Here is a 25,051-nt window from a genome sequence, read left to right on the forward strand (position 1 = left end):
TCGATGGCTACCTAGGAATAGAATATGACTATATAGATCTATTATAGGACTAGATTGGCACTTGGCCATTAGACTCTCGTTTGAGGTTATATGTTAGGAGTAGGACAGGTTATTAAGTAGGGCCATGTTTGTCCTAAAATCCATCACTCACCTATCAGAACTATTCCTTGAAATGTGGCTAAAAGTCTACCAGATTTTTTTTTTCGATCTATCCTGTGTGGTACTCTCCTGTGGTACCATGGAAATGCTGTGTGGTACTGCCCTGTGGTAATGCTGTGTGGTAACGATCGACCTGTGGTACTGTCCTGTGGTACTGTCCCAAAATACCACAGGACAGTTCCTGTGGTACTGTTCTGTGGTACTAGTCCTGTGGTACTGCCCTGTGGTACGTCCCAAAATACCACAGGAATTCCTGTGGTACTGCCCTGTGGTACGTCCCAAAATACCACAGGAATTCCTGTGGTACTGTCCAGTGGTACTGTTCTGTGGTACCGGTCCTGTGGTACTTTCCTGTGGTACTGCCCTGTGGTACGTCCCAAAATACCACAGGAATTCCTGTGGTACTGTCCTGTGGTATGTCCCAAAATACCACAGGACAATTCCTGTGGTACTGTCCTGTGGTACTGTCCTGTGGTACTTTCCTGTGGTACTGTCCTGTGGTACCGTCCTGTGGTAATTACCACAGGAGTACCACAGGACTTTTTCGTAAGGGCTCTCTCAATGTATAGAAGAAAATCAAATAATATGATATAATCATTCGATAAGATAGCGACTTCACTAGGTTGGTGAACCATTCACAGACAAGCTATGTCAATATCAACACTTAATCTCTTTTGAGATGACCCAAATACTTAGTGCGTTGTTGAAGAACACATATAATAAACACTATTGATGCGAGTCGGGTATTTATTTTGATCATGTGCGCGATAACAGGCATAGGAATCGTTCAGGTGTAGATATAAGTCCAATGTGCAAAGTCAGTGCGAGATCCGTCGTGCTGTGTGCAGGTTGTAGTATATTCATACAGTCTACTATAGTACCCGGAAGGGAACTTTACACCCTATGAACGTGGCTGTAATACTGCTGTGCATGTCACTTGGTCTTGTGCAGCTCGAGGAGAACGCGAGCAACATTCTGTTACGTCTTGTTCAAATTATAGAAGCTATCGGCTACGGGCACGTATTAGACTTCGTATACTGCTGTAAAATTCATACTTTGGCGGTGAGGTCTGTCCCCGCATTACATGCTGACACGCCCATCTCTACGTACACTGTTTACAACGATATTACAATGGATGACACTAACAGACCGTCATGACATGCACTTCACTTGCTAGTCGTAATAACCAGGTAAGTTTGCTCCATACTTCAATGCAATTCAATTCAGTTCAAATTGATTAAACTTTTATTTCCATCCAACAGAAATACAAAGTATACTTAATAAATCATACTACTTTATTGTTAACGATAAGACGCAAAAGAAAGAATATGCCTAACGAATGAGGTGCAAATAACTTATAAGCAAGAGTACATAAGTTGATTATTTTTTATTACTTTGATATCGCTGAGGCGACAAAGGCATAGAGGTGGGATCTCGTGGACTATCCGTATTCTTTTGAATGACTCTATAGCGCAGGAATATCGTAATTTTGTTAGTCTTTGTGGTCGGGAAGTCATTATTGGGTCTACATGATATTTCAAACTGTGTTTTAAGTGCCAAGATGAACTATTTTTTTTTTTGCCATGTTTCTTCACAACGTATGACGAAAATTGTGTAAGGCATTGGTATTTGTCTCTGCACTACCAAGGCACTAGAAATCCTATTTAGGACTTACTCACCGACATGTTTTATCGCAATAGATACATACACGCAAGCACATCATGGAAGTGTATGAATATGTATTTATGTAAATATACATGAACTATGTATAAGTGTGAGATATAATAAGCCGTGATTGGATGTGGCAATAACAATAGAAAATTGTGAAGCTCCACAGCTCATGAGTATTACTGAGCTAAATTCATGAATGATTATGTAAATATACATGCCTTATGTGTGAGTGTGAGATATAACAGCCTGCTAATGGGTGTGGCAATAGCAATAGTAAATTGTAGAGCTCTAAGATGACCAAGCATATAAATATTGACGAGCTTAATTTATGAATATGTATGATTATACAATAATGTAAATACATATGAATTACATTTGAAGTGTGGAGCTTTGGAGAGTGACTCTTTTGCAACCTATTGTATGGCTGGTGTTGAATGTATGAAAGGGTAGAGGGTATCAGCATATTCAAATATTATAACGTATGACCCGGAGATGATTAGCGTGTGAATGGACGTGACAGTGTTACGCCCGTCCCGATGTGGCAAGGGGCGTTTAAAAACTGTGTACTGAAGGAAGGGGGAAATGCCACGTCTAGTCACGATGGATGCAGGGATGAAAGTGTGTCTCTTTATTCTGGTATAAATCATACCGAGTTTAAATGATCATATTAATCACAATCAAAATAATTATCAAACACTTCTTCTCATCAACACAATGTGAATGACACACGCAGTTTGCTGATATGAATACCTAATTCTTCATCAGTGTAATTGATAATTTACCATGCTCAATTATGATGCTTGATTTATACCTCAAAGAATCTCTAAAATCAAAGGTTAATTATAGCGCTTACTCATAACAATCAATCTTAATATTCCTTTATAGTAAGCATAATTAATGTAAAATTCTCCTTTGATAAAGCAATCTATCTTTACCTTAACCAATCATTTAAAATATTAATGATTTAATCAAATAAACGCAACTACATATCATTTGATTAATCTCTGTTTGTATCGATGAATTTATTGAAACGCAATGATTAAATAAATCTAAACCTGGAATGTATTCACTTCTTTGGCAAGAATTGTTTAAAAGCAAGAAGGAAAACCGGTAGTCTTTATAAACTGCAAAACAAATCTAACTTCTTTAGTTTTCCTTTATTTCTCTAAAAGCCAGGTTTTCTCTCTCTTTCCTGCTCGTTTCTGTATCTTATTCCTCTGATATAAAACAAAACGCTTCTGTAAAACTTTTTGCAATATAAACTTTTACGGCATTTGAGATGATCCCTGCCGTCAGGCAAAAGCGAAAGTATTTCAAAAATGTAGGACACATGCGAGAGCAGTCGCTCTAAAGACCAAACTTTCGGGACGATCCCTGAATAAATCCTTTTTAGTTTCTTTATACCAAAGTGAGGAACTGGCTAAAAGTGAGGAACTGAGGAGCTGGGAAAGTGAGAGAGACACTGTGGACCAGAACTATAAACACTCCTTCCAGAGAGCTGGTGGTCAGAGCTCTGGCCGATAAGGTGCGGACGTTGCTGTGAGTCATCCAAGCCGTGTTCACACCGACCCTCCGTCTCTATCTCTATTCTACATGTATCTACAATTGTACACTAATCATCATCCGTCAAGCAATCATATCTGGCATTAAACAATAATAAGTAATTATTCCATAACTTCACTGAGAACATCATCTTTGGTCTTAATTCCTCTTTTACTGAAGGAGGGACCATGTCGTTCAACTACAAAACTCTAAACATCATAGAATTCACCAAATTTACCAATCAGAAAGAATGATTTAGAATAATTGAACGGAAGTAGAAGTAAGATTTCTTACCTAAAGGGAGGGAAAAATGCCACGTCTAGTCACGATGGATGCAGGGATGAAAGTGTGGAGCTCAAAACCACATCCATCGTGATGAAGGCATTTTTCTTAGAATTTGAAGAGACTGGGTAAACTCAACTCTGATTCCAGGGGTGGGTGAAATAAACTTGTGAGGGTAAATTTCCCTATTTATACCAATGCATATATCTACAAACTTCCACAAAATTTAGGGGAGTCTATTTTCTTGAGGCCTTTACAACAGTAAGGCATGGGATTAAGCAGTTTTGAAAGTGAATCGTGGGGATGTCGAGAGTTAGACTTATTGTTCTTGTTGAAATGGATTAGATGGCTATAATGTGGAGTATATTGTTGAGTCGTATAGGCCTATACGTTTGTACGATGATACGAATGGTTGATACGAATATTTAGAAGCTTGTATGACAGTAAAATATGTAGGATTGAACCTCATCAATAACAAATTGTGGAGCAGCGGAGCTCCAAGATGACCTAGCCTATACAATATTAATTTGAATGAGCTGAGAAGTAGGAATATGTGTGTATGCAAATGCAAATTGCGGAGTCGTATGTTTTGCACGATAATGCGAAAATGTGATATTATTGCAGGCATAATTATGATGTAAATTAGTAAACCAGTTGATCATAAGATAAAGATCGAGTACCCATTGAGCAATTGAGTTCCAAGGTGATGTATGATGCAATATGAAGCATGAACGAGTGCTAATAGGTACTACTAAGACGCGTTAGTTCATGTCATGGTCACGGCATTTTACATGAAACCAAAGAATCCTATTATGCATGTTGTGGAATTCATTCCCTATATTATGTGGTACTTTCGGAAGATACGGAAATCTAAGAACTAATAGCATCGAAAACAGAGTACGCAAGAAAAAATAAACAAGAAAGGAAACGGTTGGGTGTAATCTATGTTTTGATATTTCCCATGTTCATCTTACTCTTTTACAAGGGAATTCGCACGTAGCTTTTATAGTTTATTACAACGAATCTTGTAATATCGTGATATGATATAGTGAAACCTTTTCATGTACAAAATATATTTCACATCAGCATTTTACATCGCAATGTTTTCTTTTATGCATACAAGATTGTACTTGTACCTTGTACAATTTTCTCTCTTCCTCTCGTTCTCTCTATCTCTCTCTTTCCAAAAATATAAAATATCCGTATGTATTATCGTGTAAACATGCGACTCAACAATCTAACTCCACAATTACCATTAATGCACTTCAGGAGTCTCGCTCTCCACAGCTCCACAATTCCGTATTGATGATGCCTAAGCTTACAGTCAAACATAATTCATATGCATTTGCATAGATACATTTTCCTACTTCTCAGCTCATTCAAATTCATATGGATGCTAAGTCATCTTGGAGCTCCGCTGCTCCACGATTTGTTATTGATGATGCTTAATCCTACATACGTTACTGTCATACGCTTTTAGATATTCGTATCAACCATTCGTATCGTGCAAAAGTATAGGCCTACGACTCCATAAGAACATATCGTCGGCGTTTTCACGAACCGACGCTATTTCGTTTTTGAGCGAAAATGCAGTTCTGAGAAAATCGCGTTTAAAGATCTCACAAGTTTTAGACAACGTTATCAATGACTTTTCCTGTCTTGTGTGTGAAAATTTTGACAGGGTGATGAGAGTGGAAGTTGTTCTTCATATCCATAGTGTAATTTTAGTGTGAATTCAAAAAATCTACGAGATTTCTGTCTTCAAACTCACTGCGTCGGTTCGTAAATCCATCGTTTCTTGCGCGCACCATAGGCTATGTACTTAAGCGCGGGTCTCACGAACCGACGTAAGTTGTATTACGCCGGTTCGTGAGACCCGCGCTGTAGGGCCTGTACAATAGGTAACGTGCAATACGCGTGTATTTACGAACCGTCGCTATTTCATTTTCGTATGTGTTTACGTACAAATACTATTGGGGCTATACCTGCTTATCAACAATAACCTTATTAATTGAAATTAATTGTCATGTAATGATTGTTGTGATGATTACAATACATTTAGTGATAATTAAGATGATAATACAAGCCAGTTTCTCTTAATTGTTCTAAAAAGAGTGTTATTGTTTTCATCTTCATTTAGTACACGCATGTATTGTTATCATAGCTGTGGTTGATCATTCCAAAGATTTCTTTGCCCCCCCCCCCCTTTTGTGGATATATTATTATTTAACACTTTTGCACGTGGACATCTATCATTTGGTAATACATGTACTCGGTATACTGTGTTTCATATTTTTTTTTACTTTTTACTGTTTTTTTTAACTTTTTTAACTTACTTTTTTATTTTTTCACATTATTTTTAATTCAAATTCAGTTCACTTCTTTCATAATAATTATGAATGTTTGTTCTAAGATGAAGGATACCACTAAATCTTGGGAAAAAGACGTGCCAGTCAGTAATAATAACTTGTATTTACTCATCTTTCATACTCATGCATGCACTCTGTTATTTCTTTCTCTGAAATAATCTATTAATTTCTTTATTTCTTATTATTCCACATATTTGTGACATTTACTTTGTCACAATTTTTATCAGTGTCATTATTGTCATTTGGCTCGCATGCGAATTCACTCATAATTCCTCATTTTCCATCTTTCTCTTTCCTGCTCAACAGATTCTATGATAGCTGCACCTGATCATATAAAAACATAAAACTCATCCTGCATGCACTCTTCGAAACTGATAAACTCCTAAAAATACATAAATATCAACACTATCAGAATTTCAAGCTTCATTTTAAATATTTAATAATGGTCATGTTTAATTATGCCTTTTGCAGCAATATATTGAAGAGGTACATTATGTAATCGAAGAAACATAGGTCCTCAATAAAATATCAAATTTGAATTATTCAGAGATGAGTAATGACAATGGGAAGGATAACAATTGTGGAAGAGCTCCATAAATCAATACATATCTAATGGCAAATGGAGATGGAGTCAAGATTCAAGAATATGTGTAATTCAAGTTCATTATTATGTCAGTTCTTGTGTGTTCACAAAAAGAGGAACACAGTTCGAACATGCACACCAAATCTTACATCGTACATTTACATCTATAGAGTGCGGACGGAACATATACAAGAGAAAGAATAACATTCTCAAATCAATATATCAAGCATAACTATGTATATGAACACAAAAAGATGTTGCTGCGTATGCATGAAGCTTGAGAGTGCTGCAACACCCATATGCTCAGATAAAAACTTGATGTATATCATACAAAAGAGAAGAGGTACTGCATGTACATGTAGTTACACTATTCACAGGACAGTAGAGAAAAAGCACGAGAGAGAGAAGGAAATGGGTGTCTAAAATAGGTCGATGTAAGGAGTGCCAAGCCAATTAAGTCTCTAATAGAAGTCATACATATATAAGGAAACAAATTAATCACAACATAAATGATCGTGCTCATGTTAACCAATAATTAGCATCTAAAAATGTGTGTAGAAAGCCCATAATATCAGCCTTTCGCCCCGTAGGCTTGTTACATATGAGAAAAGAGAAATTTTGGCCGACCCCCCCCCCCCCCTCCCTGTGAATCCTTGATCCACCAGTACTACATGTATAAACACATTCTGAGAATGTGTTTTAGTACATGTACTAGCAAATTCACCAGAGGGGTCGGGAAATTCGGCCAAAATTGTGTGTGGCTAAAATAATTAAAAAGAAAGGTCATCAGCAAAACTACGGGGTGGATGCAGACGAATTTTCATGTGATGACTAAAAAAAATGCAGCTAAAGGGAAAAAAAAGACGGCGGAGAGGGGCCAAGGCTAATTTGACTCCCCTCCCCCCCCCCCCCCCCACCAAAAAACAAACAAACAAACAATCACCACTGTTTTACAGCACCTTTAAAGGACTCTTAATTTTTTGTTTGTTAAAAACAAACGTTTTGAAGTAAAGAATTCCATATTGTAGGCAAAATGTAGACCGATACAGTGTATAAAGTGTACATCCCAAGCTATTAAAGAAAAAAAAAACCAGATTATGAATATCATTTAAAGTAAGAATTTCAGTGTGTTTAATCATCTTTAGTTGAGTTGCAAATGACATGTACATATTTAATAAGAGCAGTAAACTTCGAAGCGCCCCCAAGCCCTTCTATACTTAATTATTCATGTGTAAAGGTAGCGCCAGGGCACTTCGGTGGTCTAGTGGTTATGACGCTGGTCTAGTAATCCAGAGGTCGTGGGTTCGAATCCTGCTTGGGCTGCCTGTGATTTTTTTTTTTTTCACAGCAGCCTACAAACTGCACACTGCAGTTGCGTGCGTTACTACGGATGGAGACAAATGAATAATCTATTATTTTGATATACAATGTTTGACATCCTTATTGCAATCACTTTCTTTAATTGTAAATTTAGAGACATAATGAATTATTATTAAAAGAAATCATATTTCTGTATTTTGTTGTGAGTTTGCATGGGAACATACATGTATCATAATTTACAATTTTAGTTAAATAAAGAACATCGCATAACAGAACTGTCTAGTGATGGTTGAATAATTATGTCAATTTGTTATAAGTCCTATCAGTTACATGGAGTGCATGTTCCCATGTTTATAAGAATCATACGTGACACATTCAAAGTGGGTTGAAGACAACAAAATAATAAATAAAAGAATAAAGGAGAATAGAACTTAATCTAATTACAGCATCATCTAAATATTGCCAATGTGCACTTAGAAATCTATCAAGATTTATCACAAGGTTATGATTACCACACAAAACCTTCAAGATTTATTATCATGAAATACATACCAATGAACACTTAAAAAATTTAACATTCCATATCCACATGAAGCTTTCCTTGATATAAATGTCTCTCTGTAGTGTTATTAAAGTGTAGCAAAATTGTAATTACGACATCACAGAATGGAATGCATTGTTTTCACCTTCAATCTTAGGATCTCCTTTCATGTTTCCACTTTACAATCACATTTCACTATAGATATACCGTCCTTATGTTGTCGCCCTTCACCCCAATTTCTCCCTTCTATCCTATCTGTAGATTGTCTTCTTTCCTAAGCCATTGTATTCACATTCCTTGATGATCAGCACAATACTGTACTTTTTTCTTCTTCTCTGAAACAGTCCAGCTCTTCGCTACTGCATGGCATCAGTCATCTGAAAGAAAAGACAGAAATTAAGAACTTTCGATTAAAATCAAACATCATGATACAAGATACAACTTTCATTTTGAGAAAAAGAAATCAGCCAACTAAACTGTAGTTGAAATTATTTTGCTCTATTTATATTAAACATAAAACAAAACGGTATACAGGATCAAAGAATGTCAAAAAAATACTGCTGTTCGTCTTTGATGCATATTCAAATTGTCTCGCCTTTTACATATTTTAATGATGCAAGATCTTATGTCTAGCACTTAGTAAGTCTCATGTAGAATTTAAATTATTATTCACATGAATAAATCTACATGTCCTTGTAAACAAGGCATTGCTTTGAAAAAGCTGAATATTACTAACTGCATTTGGGAAACAGTCTACGACAATCAAACTTGTTTATTATCAGAGACTTTAACATCTTAATTAGACCTAGACTCTACATTACCATTGTATTCACATCCGTTGGTGATGTACACGACCCTGTACTTTTCCTTTTCTTTTCTGAGACAGTCCAGTTCTTCGCTACTACATGGCACCAGTCATCTGAAAGAAAAGAAAGAAATTAAGAACTTTTGATTAAAATCAAACATCATGGTACAAGATACAACTTTAATTTTGAGAAGAAAAAAAAATCAGCCAACAAAACTGAAGTTGAAATTATTTTGCTCTATTTATATTAAACATAAAACAAAATGGTAGGCCTATGCAGGATCAAAGAATGTCAAAAAATGCTGCTGTTCGTATTTGATGCATATTCAAATTGTCTCGTCATTTACACATTTTACTGATGCAAGATATTATGTTTAGCACTTAGTAAGTCTCATGTAGAAATTGAATTATCATTCACATGAATATAAATCTACATGTACAGCTGTATGTGTAAACACGGCATTGCATTGAAATAGCTGAATATAACTACATGTACCTGCATTTGGGAAACAGTCTATGACAATCAAACCTGTTTCTTATCAGAGACTGTAACATCTTAATTCGACCTAGACTCTACATTATCATTCAGCTTTTAAAGGTATTAACCATTCACCTATAAAACACTGGCATTGTCATGTGCATCATATTTCTTTGATACTGCACATATTTTCATGAAGTCTGTGCAAGAATGCAAATGAAACACGTCTGCTGTTTGGTATTTATGAAAAAAAAAAATCACTAACCCGGAAGTCCTTGGCCTTAGGAATAACACGTGGCGAGTTAGTAGGAATTGACGTTAAAATAGAATAAGAATAGATCTACTAAATAGGCCTTTGCCTCATGAATGTCTGGTCTAATTATAGACTAAGTGAAGTCTAGACCTTTCACTTTTAAGTTACCAGTGGCACACAGAATTTATATCATAGATCTAGACTACATCTAGATCTAGACATCTAATACTATTAGATCTTGGCAACTTTTGTCTTTGTGACACGAAATTAACACGTCACGGATGATATTGCGGCGATATCCAACAGGATGACAGTACCACTATTACTGAATCAGTAAGTTGACATAGATAACTAACATCAACTTGTTAACGTACGTTAGAGATGGCACCATTATACAATAACCGGTGACACTGACACTGACAGATCTAACGACTACGTTTAGACTAACGTTAAAGAGTTAGACTCGCCATCTCAGTAAGTCGGCCAAAGACAAAGTCAATACTGGGCTAAGTCAGTGTTACTGTTATGTTAGGCCTAACAAACGTTAACGGTTGCTCGGTTAGGTTAGGTTTACCAGGACTCAAGAGTCCTGGTTAAATCAGTCGAGGGACATTTCTTAGAAGTCCTTCGATTCCAAGAATAAAAAGGGTGAAAGAACAAAGGGAAAAAAAGGAAAGAAGAAAGGACAAAAGATTATGTATGGCTGCTGTGGAAATCGACAGCGCTACTGTATCACTATCAATCACGCGTAAATATGTAAACGCCATTTGGTTGGGCCGCATTCACAAGTTTTAGGGAAAAAAAGCCCCACCGCTGTGCTTCAAAGGTACTCCACTCGAACTAACGTTAGACATAATGTCACATATCTACACACAGTACGGTACTAGGGCTGAATTCACAAGTATACTATCACTGCACTGTACAGGAAAGCCACCTAACCTGTAAACTACTCGTAGTGTTTAGGTAGTATCACTAGACCACATACTGTCATAGATGACATCTACACCAACGCTGCACACTGGCACTGGTCCGACGGTCCCTGACCTGGAAATATCACTGTTGGACACTGACCAGTAACTTTTTCAGGAATGGACCAGTAAAAATTGGGGGAAAAAATGGGTGGACTCTACCTACTATTACCACTAGTCTAGATGTAGATCTAGAGCTAGACTATAGACTCTGTGTTTAATTTGACTTGGTCTTAGACTTCAGCTGATCTTAGTTTTAGTAACTGGTATTACAAGTAAAGTCTTAACTTAGACTACATTTAGTTAAACTTGAAAGTTAAAGTCTAACATGTCTAACTTTATTCTTTACTCTTCCTTTGAGTTTTACTTTTAGACTTTTTACTTTTTGTTTAGTTTAGTAGGCCTATCTACTTAGTCAATCTCATGATTTCATTTTCAACTCAAGTCAAGGCATAGCCATGAGTGTCTTCGAGACTTTGACATCTCTTGCATGTCTTGCACACAGACGTTACGACTACAGTACTCAGTAGTCTCAGAAGTAACGACATAAGTTGAAAAGAAACTATAAATAATATGATTTGGGTTCTAATTTGAAATTGGATGGCGTTTACAGACTAGGCTTCATAAGCATCACGCGATTGAATACATGGGACTACACTCTACCGCAATTAATGGTTATGGTAGTCCAACTGAAACTGTTATTTTGAGCATGATTTTAGTAGGATTATAGCTTACCATTCACATCACTCGTGGACAGTGGGCTGGCTTAGGTCGTCATTCATCTTTCAGAAGGTTTGGTTCTCACTCTGAGATCTGGATTAGGGCCAAAACCTAATTCTAGGCCAGTAAGTTGAACAAAGCTCAAAATAATGCAACTGCGACGGTTCGTAAAACCCGCATTGCTCTTCACCCTAGCAATTCGGGTTTCACGAACCGGCGTATCTTTCCTGCGTCGGTTCGTGAAACCCCTTTTTCTCAATTTCTCGATATTTCGAGTACCGTCGTTTTTTTCTTTCTTTGATAAAATTAAGACTAATTAATTTTGTGATCTAAAATTTGGGGATTTGGTAGAGTTTTGAAAGCACTTTCATTTGGTACCAATATCTCGATTTTGAAAATTTTGACCAAAATCGAAATAGCGTCGGTTCGTGAAAACACCGACGATATACACTCCACACTATAGCCATGTAATCCACATCGAGAAGAAGCAGAAGAAGAAGAAGAAGAAGAAGAAGATCCACAACAACAACAACAAAAGTCCAACTCTCCACGGCCCCACAATTCACTATCAAAACTGCTTAATCCCATACGTTACTGTCACGCCCATTCACACGCTAATCATCTCCGGGTCATACGTTATAATCTTTTATAAAATGGGTTCAAGAATGTAGCCAATAGGAAGCGCTGAAATGAGACACACCTCCTTCCTTTACTTCAGTACAACTGCACTGCCTGTAATCCTATGGTAGATTGCCGATCGTCTGTGCGCGCGGCGGCTCCTTTGATGAATTGCATGCATACGCGTACGCGCTGTCAATCCTGTAAACAACTTCTAGTTCGGGCTGCCGGCCGGCCGGCCTGTCTTCCCTTGTGCATAACATATGTGGCGTACGTACGTATACTGTACTATATGTATAGCGAGGTACCCGCACCTCGTCAGGGGCCCGAATACCGTCACCCCGCTTAAAATCGTTTTAAGCGCACTAAACAAAACTTTATGCCCGGGACTGTGTTCAGTATGCTTGAAACTTGGCAGGGCCAAGCAAATTTTGGTGAAAACCGAACAGTTTTTCGCGAAAATCGGAAATTTTAATCGGAATAGGACCCTACGTGTTATAAGTATCACCACTGTCCCCGCACGCATCTTTTACGTGTATGTCTATGGGAGCATCACGGTCAGCCGCACACGTCTTTTACGTGCTTTGCCTATGGGAGCGCGGGTGACGAGTTGCGGGCCCCTTCCTTAGCGCACAGCTATTTCGCATCGTTCGTGTTTGACGACGATAGCTGCAAATTGTCGATATCGATCAGTGAGCTTGTGATTCCATTGGAATTTTCAGCATTTTTCCTGTATGTGAGTTGGATTTCAAAGAATTTCAGTGGCGAAATGTGATTCAAATATGCGCAAACATTAACTATGACGAGGTGCGGGTCACCCAAGTATACACTTTGTACAGTACAGTAGACCAAGCGTTATGGGACCGGACGCGTACATGGAGTCACTTTGAAGAGCAAATCCAACGATTTAGCAGGTTAATTCTCACGCCGTTTTCAGAGTATGTTGTCTAGTAGGCCTATATGAGGAGTCTATATCAAGTCATTTACAATCGGACAGTGCAACAGAGCCATCCCCCAAAGGTCCACACGTTCAAACATAATTCATATATTTACATAATTGCATGATCATAAATATTCATAAATTAAGCTCACTGATATTCATATGCTAAGTCATATTAGAGCTCCACAATTCACTATTGCCATTGTCACACCCGTTCACAGACTACTATATCTCACCCTCATACATAATTCATGTATATATTTTTATACATTATATACATATTCATACATATTCATGATTACAGCTCATTAATATTCATGAGTTGTGGGGCTCCACCGCTTCACAGCTCCAAATGCTCCACGAAGTGCGAACTGGTACATGTACACTACTTACATCCACTCACACACTAAAGTTACGTAGGCAAGTAGGTGAATAAACACAGGTGTGTGTAGCCATGGCCTCACCTATAGAATATACACTGGAAATAATAAAGTAGGCTTTATGTATACACTTCAGTGCTATGTATCACGCATGTTGGCATTTAAGATTGACCTTGTGAAACGGATAGGGCGAGCTAGTCTTGTAAGCTGTATGCATGATTTCAGTCGAGACCTTTGGTGTGTCTTCACACTGAAACTTGACGTATCGACACCACCACTCACCCAAATTGTCTTTAGATGATTGAAGACAGCTATAGTCATTACGCCCTACTCAATATTTGTATCTGAGTTGTTCATTAGTTATTCTAAAGGAAGATTATTCGGTGACTCTGTAAAATAGATGCAAAAAAATATTTATGTTTAAAATTGTATCTCTAACAGGCTGGTGCATGACACCGATATGAAAACCTGAAACACATCATTTAGTACACCGAGACGTTTATTAGTGGAATGTCTTCTCAGCATGGTGGTCACCGAGTATCCACTTCACGCCGCGGCGATAGAGGGCAGTGTTGCCCTCGTACGGAATTCCCTTCAGGCGGGCGCCAAGGTGAATGTACGAGACAGCGACGGCTGGACAGCTCTCCACCACGCCGCGTTCAACGGCCGCCTCGAGGTTCTTGAGTTCCTGCTCGCAGTGGGTGCTAAACCTAAGGAATGTGTGCGAGGTGCCGGCAGCAATGATGACAGCCAATGGGAAGGCGCCCACCCGATCCATCTGGCATCATGGAACGGTCATTTGGAAGTCATTAGATTTCTCATTAGCAAGGGTGCGACCATCGGAGTGAAAAGCAGGTTCGGGATTTCCCCGCTTCACTGCGCTGCCTTCAGTGGTTATCTTGACGTCTTCAGGTATCTTCTGGCAAAGGGGGCGAAGATAAACGAGCCCATCGACAGTAAAGACATAGACGAGGAGTGGGTGGGGTCGAGGGCGTTACATCTAGCGGCGTGGAATGGACACTTAGAGTTGGTTGAATACGCCCTGAGCGCTGGTGCTGACGTAGCGGCGAGGGCCAGAATCGGTATAACCGCGTTGCACTGCGCTGTGCACAATGGCCATCTAGACGTGGTCAAATGCCTTCTGCAGAACGGGGCTAGGATCGACGAGCGCGTCAAGGGCAATAACGGCGCGCTGTCGGAATGGAATGGCGCGCAGCCGATGCACGTGGCTGCGCATTACGGTCACGTGGAGTTAGTCGGGTTCATCCTAGACCAAGGCGTGCACGTCATGGCCACTGACAAGCAGGGATGCTCCGCTCTCCATCACGTGACCAAAGGCCAACTAGATGTCTTCAAGCACTGTTCGTCACAGGTGATAGAAGAGGTTAGTGCATGCAAAGTTGTAGGAAACGTCCCGAAACGCTATAGTATTGCGGATTCTCCCAACGTACCACCACCACGCCAGGCCATCATATCTCATGTCAGGATCATAGATCCTAGTCCAGGAATTTATCTCTATGTCTTGTTCATTTGCTCATTGCGAGACAGCTTCATTTAGTTTCAAGAGATACTGCTCTCCTAGATCGAGGGCCCTTCAAATTCATACATTATTGTACTGTAAATTTAAAAACGCATTTAATAAGAACGAAAAAAAGAGCTTTCACTTAATCTTTGACTGAAGAAAATAATGGTGATTTCATTCAGAGTTGAAAGCTTAAAGACCATAGGCAATCACAGCATTCTGTTTCTAAGGGCGCTCTTATTGACGAAACGGCAGTATTATTGGAAAGACGTTCTTCTCGTCAAAATTATCATTTTTTTATCTTATCATTATAATATAGGTAATCTGCGCCGGAGCTGTATAAAGTCTCTCTTTCTTGTTGTAAAGTGTTTTAGAATAGGGTGGATGAATTTGCAATATTGTAAGTTCATTTAATAAGTGTTCTACCATCAAATAAATTAACATCAGTTTGTAAGTCATTTCATTCTAATAAACTATTATTGTGTTCCTGTGTTTCCCTGGAGGCAAAAGTGCAGAAAAAAAAGCAAGTTCAGTCACAGCGATAATGATCACACATACAAATAGATATGTTATTTTTGACGAGTTCTAATGAAAAACATCTACTAAGCTACCGGTGATGTTTGTGTTCTGTCTTCTTCTTCTTCTTTTTTTAAATCAACTGACCAATTGTTACCGTTCATTCAGCTACTTATAATCCCATTTTCATTCATATCTAATGCCTTTCTTAAGGACCCTGAAGCTGAACGTAGAGGGAGCACTCCAAATCACCCGTTAACGTCAGATAATCACCTGTCGGTCATTGAATGTCTCGTCCGTCGGGGTGCTGATGTCAACAGCCAGTCGCATGATGGACAGACCTGCTTGCATCTCGCTGTTCGGCAGTGCGGAGGGAAACGAATGGTCAATCAGATGTCCCCAAGACTTTCCTCGGTATCACATTAAGAACCCCAAAATTGTAACCCTGCATACAATTTAGGTTCAATTTTGCACCTTAGTATCACACTGGGTGCACTTTTAGGTGCGATGAAAGGCGCAAATTTGAACTACAACTATGCAAGTGCTTCGATTGTGACACGGGTCTGAAGGGTGCAAAGTTGCTACCGTTAATGTGCTCCCAATGTGACACTGGAAAAAGTCCAAACTTGAACCTATTTTTCTCCACGTGCATTCCTTATGTTTTTAAAAATGGATGAAGTTGGCTATGTTTGTATTACTTTTCTCACCTAAACGTATGGCCATCGTGGTTATCATACTGTACTTATCTTAACTTTGACAGCTTGCGTCACAATACCCTGAGTACAGAATGGGACCCGACCGCGCCTTCGTCATGTACCTGATGGAAGAAGGTGCCCGGTGCACAGCCCGGGACAAACAAGGAAAGACCGCTCTCGAGTGCACCATCCATCCTGATGTCAGGGAGATGATAACAAGGTTTTTAATTTGGTTGTTAAATCGTTGGCATGTATCATGCTAGCCTTTTGTCAAGGCCCTCTCGCTGTAATGGGCGAGCGAAGCGAGCCCATCCGAGTGCGACAGCGCGAGGCCTCGCGCAACCCCACTCAACTGGGCTCTCTTCACCATAACAGCGAGAGGGCCTTGACAAAAGGCTACTATCATGCGTGCTTGTACTTGTGTACCAGCCTGTGTGTGTAACTTGGTGGCTGTTTGTAATGCATAGATGTTTAGGTGTATAGAGTGCTTAAAAATAATCTAGTTTGGAGGGCTACAATTCCATAATTATCACCTATGAAAAGCTCAATGTTCCTTGTAAGGAAAGAAGAACCCTTATATCTATATTGATACCTAGTGAATCATGTTGACAGATGTCATGCAAGACTGAGCACATGAACTTTAACGACAACAATTACAAACTGCACTTTTTTTTCAAGTTTGAGTGTCACATAAAAGAACAGAGAATGTCTCACTGCATGGATCAGATCTGTCAATGAAAGTGGCCACAATAAACGAGACTTTATAAAATGCACGTCTGTGAATACAAGTTTAGGGTTTGTGCTACGGGTTTCTTCTATCATGGTCAATAACCTTTGGCATGGCCACCTGTCAGATAACTAAGTCACTCCCAGAAAAGCAAACCCACACAGTCCATTTCCCCTGTTCATACTCAATACATAACTCGACAAACCACGTCTTGAATATGAACAGAGCAAAACAGAAATGGGTTATCCTTTTAGGCAGTGAACAAGTTGTCAACAATTGGCCACACTGAAGATCAAGGACCATAATAATGGTTAGAAAAACACAAATCTGTATTCGTGCATACAGGTTGGTCTGTTAATTTGACCACTTTCACAGAACTCACCCATTCATAGTGAGACATTCACTGTTCCTTCACGATAACACTCAAACCTGGAAAAGGGCAAATTTTAACGCTGTATTTACAGTTCTAGTGCTAAGTCACGCATGACATTTGTCAACACAATTAGATTTCTATGAAAAGAGGAATAGTCCCCTTTCTTCACACCCAACATTGCGCGCTGACAATTAAGTAAAAATAGCTGTCCAAAGTGGGATTACTTTATTTTTTATACGCCGTGTAAATTATATCCAATGTACCATATGTCTGCAATGTTCAAATGTGTGTGTGTGTGTGTGTGCGTCTGGGCTTTCAGCTTGTGTGCAGGTGTTAACGTTTCGTTTTATTTTTTTCATCATATAAAATCTTCCAGCATCTACACTAATGGTATTACTGTTAAAGCCATGCCTTGATTTCGTCTTGGTAGATGCTGCCTAACATTAGACGCTCTTATCGATTTTCTCTTTTTATCGCAAACTATCATGTTTTTATCTGCACGATTGTCGAATATTCAAACCACTTCTCCATTCCAATCCAAAACGGAAACGTTAAAAGCAAAAGCAATATGAACGAAATCAATCCGAGTGTTAATACAACTCCTCAAAAATTAAAACATATTCACCCACGCACACAGTCTGCTTAGGTAGTCGATAAATAAGTTTCCGTATACACCATATTTCTTTCGTTATCATTTAGATTGCTTATTTAAAGGTAGGGGATACCTTTTACAGACCTCCCAAAATGCAGCAAAACATTAAATATGAACCTCAGGGGACTTGTTTAGGCCACTGCTGAGAAATTTGGAAGTCAACAGTTATCTACAATTTGAATAATGCACAAAACTCAACTACTCAGTAGTTCTGTGTGTCAACCACACTTAAGCCTTTTTGTTGCAGTCTTCTGTATTTTTTATCTATAAACACAAATCTAAAAGTATAAGAGCTGATGTAATAACATATAGAGTGTGTGGCAAGAATGTATATAGAAATGTTTGTAAGTTTTGATGAACTTTCTTCACAAAATATACATGATGGACACACATGCAGTGCATGGGTCTGCAAAGGTAGCCTAGTAATGTACTGGAATTTACGGTGAGCCCCGAAAAAAATTAAATTCAAAATCTAACGGTCAAAAAAGTGTACTAAATGTTACCTTCCACTTTCAATACTTTATGGGAGTTTGTAAAATGATACTCTCTTCAAAATACCACTGTATTTATACAACTCTTCATTTAAGGCATGCAAATGGGATTCCCTACCTTTAAAAGTCAATTAACTTTCAAAATGTCACATCTGTTCGTTCATTCTGCCACAAGGGCTCTACCAGACTGCTTGCAAGGAAAGAGTTCATGTGGTGCCTTTCATGTTAATCGTAATAATTTACTCGTAGTTTATATATGATTGCGTTTTGCTATTGTAAATGATTTCAGTTTATAAGCATAGCACAGCACAATTTTTCGTTTGTTGCTGTTTTCTTGTTCATACAATTTTGTTATTGTACCTCTCTATATATGAAGAAATTGTATTCTTTTTATGTTGCTGATTTTGGAAAGGAAATGAATTCGATTGATTTCCATTCAATGTTTCTATTAATTTTGTTTGTCCCATGGCAGCAAGTCTCACGTCGACGTGCAAGAGCCCAGAGATAGTCCAGACTATATTGCAACATCGCACGAAGCTCCTGCCTTAAACCATGGTAACACGCCAGAAAGCTTGAATGGAGATTCGACAGAAGATGAAGCGAGCAGTGGTTGTTTAGATTGTTTTGCAGGATGTTTTGGTTGGAGAAGTGATAAAGAGAAGTACAGAGGTTCAGAGCGGGAGCCATTGCTTGCCAATGGATAACGACCAACTATTGCTGCTATAGGCAGACTCTAGTGACACTAACTGTTTTTTTTATAACAGGTGTTATTTCAAGACAGTCAATGTTGAGAGCCATTTCTTTACAGCCTCATTTCTTGCGGTTACTTGGAAAGCTTGCAGACCTTTGCTATTACTTCCCACCTTGGGTCCTTAAGACACGTTTTTTATTCTTTTTCTTTTTTTAAAACCTTCAGCATGGGTTCGCTTTAACTTGCGATTTCAAAAGTCGTCACTCTTTGAAAGTGCAAGACATATGTTTTTGTATCATTCTATGCATGATCTCATATGCAATGTAAATCAGTACTTTCTACGTACGTATGTAGTTACTTGTTAGCCATTAGGTAGGGCGTGGTATGTTTTAATCTAATTTTATATGATGTAAGAACTTCTGACACAGTGATAAAATCGTGATCGCTTTGTGTATAAAAACATAGGCCATGGGTATCAACCCACGATTTTTTCTTTTTTTTTGTTCAAGAGTCAATTTAAAAGGGAATACATGACAACATAAAATGGTGCAGGCTGCTCATCAAGCGATAGCTGGACTAACAATTTAAGAATCCAAAACTTTTGATTGGATTGTCCGATTTTCCTGAAGCTTTGCTAAGTGTGTTGTACTAATTTTGCTGCATTTATTAATTCCAGTTATCTAATGTATTTGTTGTTGTTGAGGATACAATATCCAAGGCTTACTGAGGTTTTATGGGTTTTTCGGTTATGGCAGTTGCTTTCTTAAGTCATCTTTTTAACACTTAGGAAAAGAAGAGTCCAGGCAGCTGTGAAATCGTCTGTAAACATACTAAAAATATCGCTATATACGTGACTGGCATGCCTCCGCCATAGTGCAGTATTGTCTTAATAGGAATAGATAGAAAATACATCTTAACAATGTGGAACAACGACATTTCCACATTTTTGCCAAGAATTTAAATGACGTGATTATTTAACAGCTTGATATCGGACCCATAATGTGTTTTTAGTAATTCTATCAACATTCGATAAACAAAGCGCACTTTGAGCTTTGAACCCACGGCCCACTAGTTTCTCCATGTAATCACTATGTGGTTATATACAACAATTATCATGGCAATGGTTTTAAGTAATTTTCTTGATATGGCCCAGTTACTGAAATTTCGAGATTTTCACTTGATCTTTGATCACGTGGCCCAAATATTTCCCTACACAAACGTTATTCGGCGATGTATGTAGAGACATATCTTTTCAACGTATCGTATAAATTGTGTTATTCACTTTAAATGAGTCATTTTCACTAAATTTGAATTGAACTGAACTGAACTGAATTGAACAGTAACTGGAGAGTGGCTGCACAAAGAGATACATCCTTTTCAGTGCTAGAACTCTCTTCATAAGAAGAAGTTTTATTTTTTTTTTTAGTAGACTAAATATCAAATATCTAAACGTGAGAAAAATTGATGATTTTTTTTTTCATTTCAGCTTTTCTATACATGAAATTGTGCATGATTTTGATATACCTTATCTGTAGAACAGAATATATTCTATCAGGTAAAGAAAAAAAAAAAGAGAAAATTGTTAGGTGTACACGTTTCATGTTGCAATAAACAGGTCTTAGGCCACAAAAATTTTATGCCAGTGTTGCTGTTGTTGTATATCGTCATTTCTTCTTTGTCGTTTCACACACATTGACAGAGCATTGCTTTTGCGATGCATTAACCCAAACTTGCCCATTTCTCGGAGGCTATAATTTACACGTTAAATCGCAATCGAATTTAGGGTTATTTTGCTCAGAGTCAACCCCAATCTCAAAGACTTGCCTTCACCAAAAATGCGAAGCGCCGCCAAACAAATGTAACTCCAGCAGAAACAGATGGCGAGGGTCTTTATTTTGGAAACACACAAACTGTCATCTACTCATTTTCATTCACACATGGCGTGAGACAGAAGCTGCAGTCGAGTGAGATTTGATTGACCATTAAGAATTTGATATTTAGGGACTTCGTTTTGATTACATGTTCCCGATTCTGTTATCACTGTTTGGTATTACAGTGTAGATGAAAAGTTAAGTAATCAAGAAATTTCAAAAAGAAATGTCAAAAAGTACAAAATAATACTTTTTAAATGATATATTGGTCACTATATACATGTATAAAGGTACATTTTTGAAGTTATGGTCAAAAGAAGCAAACATTTTCTTATTATTCTCTTTATTTGCAAAACAAACTCTTCATACATATATATATATATATATATATATATATATATTTATGTGTGTGTGTGTGTGTGTGTGTGTGACCCGCTACAACAAAAAGATCCTAAAGTCACTGACAGCTGAGCCGAGGAAATTGAGTTTGAAGTCACATCATCAAAATTGGTCAAAAATGATCGGATTTCTGTTTTTGACATAATTTTGTAGACCGCTGGCGCTAAGCTTGAATGAACATCGCGGAGGTCGCTAGGATCATACCTTCTATTGTCAAGCGGTGAAAACTCTCTCGCCTCCCCTTGATCATGTTAGCGTCGGAAGGAAAACTGTCAAGGCGTTTTTCTCGAAACTCTAATTTCCTCAGCCACTTGACATGCGCTAATAAAATCATCAATGCCTCCGCAACCGAGTACTCTTATGAGTTGTGCTATACATATGAATTTAAAGTAGAAGAGTAAGGGAATGATATCAAGTCATTTTCAGAAAGTTGTCCTCCCCGACTTTCGGATCCTTTTGTTGTAGCGGGTCATACTATATATATATATATATATATTATATATATAGTGCATGAGGCTGAATGCACTATAACAATATAAGCACCGACAAATTCTGAATTTGCCCCGAAGGCCAGTTATATTCAATGAGGCCGCAGGCCGAATTGAATATAATTGCCTGAGGGCAAATTCAGAATTTGGAGGTGCTTGGTACTTGTTATAGTGCAATAAGATGTCATGCACTATGTGATATATAAAATAGCATACATACCCAGGCAAGATAAGCCTAGATCATTACTAACACTCACAGTTACACGTGTCTCCACAAGCAATAATACCAGTTTCTTTGAACCTGTGTAGACAAAATCCTGAAGATCCAAATTCAACTATAGAGTCTAGGGTCTACGTGGTTATATCTAACGTTTTCTAGGCCCTACGATAGGTTAGGTCTAGGGCCCTAGGGGCCCTGGCCTAACGTTTTTAGATCTACGTACACTGTACTGTACGTCACTTACGAGCGACAGAGCTAGTTAACACTTGACCCTAGGTTTACCATGGATCTAACAGTAAACACTAACAGTAACACGTTAGACGCCCTACTTACTGCACTGTGGGTCCAGGACCAGGACTAGATGATGTTTTGTAGGATTAGGGATCTACTGGATTTAAACACAAGGCTCGTGCCAGGCCGCATTGCTGCACATGCGGATTCCGAGAGTGTGTTGTGAATGTCGTAGTAAAGTTCATAGCGTAGCGTGATTAAAGAGCGCTTAGCGTATACTGTACACACCACACGCTGCCCATTTCCACGGCGCACTTCCGCGTAGAATGTACGGAGAAAGCGGCACAAATCTTGGGTTGACTTGCTCAGTAATATCCGTCGGATTGATTCCTTTTTCAGAACAGTAGGAGTCCAAAATTCGTAGGGCGTATTTGATGGCATCCTTTGTGTCCATATTATCTAAGATACTGTTTATATAGATCAGTCTCTCTAAAAGTAGCGAACCTGTTCATTTCAGCTTCCATGTTTAAATCTGCCGCTGAAAGTCTACGATCCCACACAGATAAGTTGCTGGCATAGCCAGCCTGCGAGAATTGAGAATAACGATAATATCGAGCAAAGCATATCGCGGTTGTGGCGCAATCGCGTTGATAAGGTGCGGGATTCAAGTACTCGATGATTAAAATGAGGGAGCAAAAACCGATATCGAATCGATAGTGGGTTATCGTTTGCAATCGTTATATTTTGCGTGCACTATAACTTTTGTCATGCACTGCCGGCCTGTATCATAAGTATGTATGCTATTATATATATATATATATATATATATAGCGAAAACTTTGAGCAAAGAAAATGGGTTTTCATCGGGATTCGAACCCGAGACCTCCGGATTACTAGACCGGCGCTCTACCGTCTGTGCTATTGAAAGCCCTAGATCGGTGTTCGTCCCAAACCCTTAATTCTCTTTGCTCGTGTGGTCAGAAGCTATAGAGCAAAGAGAATTAAGGGTTTGGGACGAACACCGATCTAGGGCTTTCAATAGCTCAGTCGGTAGAGCACCGGTCTAGTAATCCGGAGGTCTCGGGTTCGAATCCCGATGAAAACCCATTTTCTTTGCTCAAAGTTTTCGCCATTTATTCTTTGTTTCTGGTCAGTTTCCCCTCTCTTGTTTCAATTTCTGGTCAGTTTCCCCTCTCTTGTTTCAATTTATATATATATATACAAACATAGTCATGCGTAGTGGAGTTGGAGGGTCTCACTAGCAAGCAAAGCTTGTACGATATTTGATACCGATGTGAAGTCATCTGTTTATTACCTCATAGCAAAGTCTCCTTTGGAATAAATCATCGACACACGCTACATCATAAGCCATAGATACACAGTTTTCTTCATTACGGGTGAATAACGGCAATTGAGAGGCAATCGTTGATTGCTGTGTATTCAACTCGAAATGCATTCCATATGCGTTCATTTTATTGGAGTCCCACTTATTTCATACTGCCATGACGGCGTTAGTTCTGTTTCCATCCAAACAAGTATGAGAACAGCAACAATAACAACAATACAAATGCTCATAATCAACTGGATAATCCACACAATATAACATGATTTTCACTTGACTTCCAAATGGAATGAAGACGCGCTAAGAATGTCATGAAAAAAAAACGCATTAAAATCCATTCAGCCCCTTATAAGAATATAACTTTGTTACAATATATCAAATAATTCAAACATAGCAAATTAATGATTGACAAGTATAGGATAAAATTAAGCATTGTACATGCACCATCATACACATTATAATATTAACAGACAGAAGGTTGGTCTGTAGGCGTAAACACTTTTGTAGGGCTTACTTCGTTTCATCGGGTGATCGCGTTCGGGTCGGGTGGTCGCGATACACGACCTTTCGTAGATTATATGCCCTAATATACAAAGGGTCGGGTGGAGCATTTGAGAATTAGACCCCTATTATTTACGAAGTATCGGGTACAGCTTACCCGAATCTTCGAGAAAAAGCCAGTGCAAATTTACGAACGATCGCGTGTTTTATCTCCAAATACGCGATTGTATTCCTACGTTTTTACTCTGAAAAAATGATCACGAGCGTTTGTATACAAGGCTAGCAGCACATAATGCTCGCCGTACATAACTATGACAAAGCGATACGCTCGCGTACGATGAAGTGATAATGCAGGTTTCAATGGACGACCATTCATATTGTACAGTATGTGCGGCGAAAGTTTTAGTCGTCTCGACTCGTGGATCACAACAATCTGGTCCTTTCTGTTCTATCTGAACATCTTGACAACATTGTTATCGGCATTATCGTGGTTTCTGTCTCCACTTATTTCTTCGCTGCTGGTGACAGCTAGCTCATACCACCTCCATGGGCTTTATTGGGCTGAATCGTGATATCGGTCCCCTCTAGGTGCGTGTGTCTTTACCATGTGCAAAGTCTATGGAGGTTGACAGCAGTCACCGGCTGCACTATGACGAAATACAAATTATGTACACTTGTACGTGTACTGAATGGCGGTGAATGG

The 25,051-nt window shown here is 38.6% G+C and overlaps 1 protein-coding gene and 1 non-coding gene across 2 annotated transcripts; both read left to right on the forward strand.

The window, feature by feature from the left end:
* Positions 1-992: 992 nt before the first annotated feature.
* On the forward strand, positions 993-20,746 carry LOC139713181 (uncharacterized). Its single transcript, XM_071624960.1, has 5 exons — positions 993-1,349; positions 14,071-15,013; positions 15,881-16,081; positions 16,428-16,582; positions 19,078-20,746. The coding sequence occupies exons 2-5, from the start codon at positions 14,153-14,155 to the stop codon at positions 19,307-19,309; spliced, it is 1,449 nt and encodes a 482-aa protein (XP_071481061.1). The 5' UTR covers positions 993-1,349; positions 14,071-14,152; the 3' UTR covers positions 19,310-20,746.
* Positions 20,747-23,536: 2,790 nt separating this feature from the next.
* Trnat-agu (transfer RNA threonine (anticodon AGU)) lies at positions 23,537-23,610 on the forward strand. Its single transcript has one exon. It is a non-coding gene; the product is annotated as a tRNA-Thr (tRNA).
* Positions 23,611-25,051: the final 1,441 nt, after the last annotated feature.

This window comes from Diadema antillarum, unplaced genomic scaffold (genome assembly GCF_040938485.1).
Source record: "Diadema antillarum isolate AM-2024a unplaced genomic scaffold, OU_Dant_1.0 scf00000005, whole genome shotgun sequence".
NCBI lineage: Eukaryota > Metazoa > Echinodermata > Echinoidea > Diadematoida > Diadematidae > Diadema > Diadema antillarum.

Excerpts from the sequence above, each read along its gene's own strand:
- LOC139713181 (XM_071624960.1), top strand. The coding sequence starts at position 14,153 with ATGGTGGTCACCGAGTATCCACTTCACGCCGCGGCGATAGAGGGCAGT. Across the intron at positions 15,014-15,880 it reads CGTCACAGGTGATAGAAGAG|GACCCTGAAGCTGAACGTAG; the intron begins GTTAGTGCATGC and ends GCCTTTCTTAAG. Across the intron at positions 16,583-19,077 it reads GTCAGGGAGATGATAACAAG|CAAGTCTCACGTCGACGTGC; the intron begins GTTTTTAATTTG and ends GTCCCATGGCAG.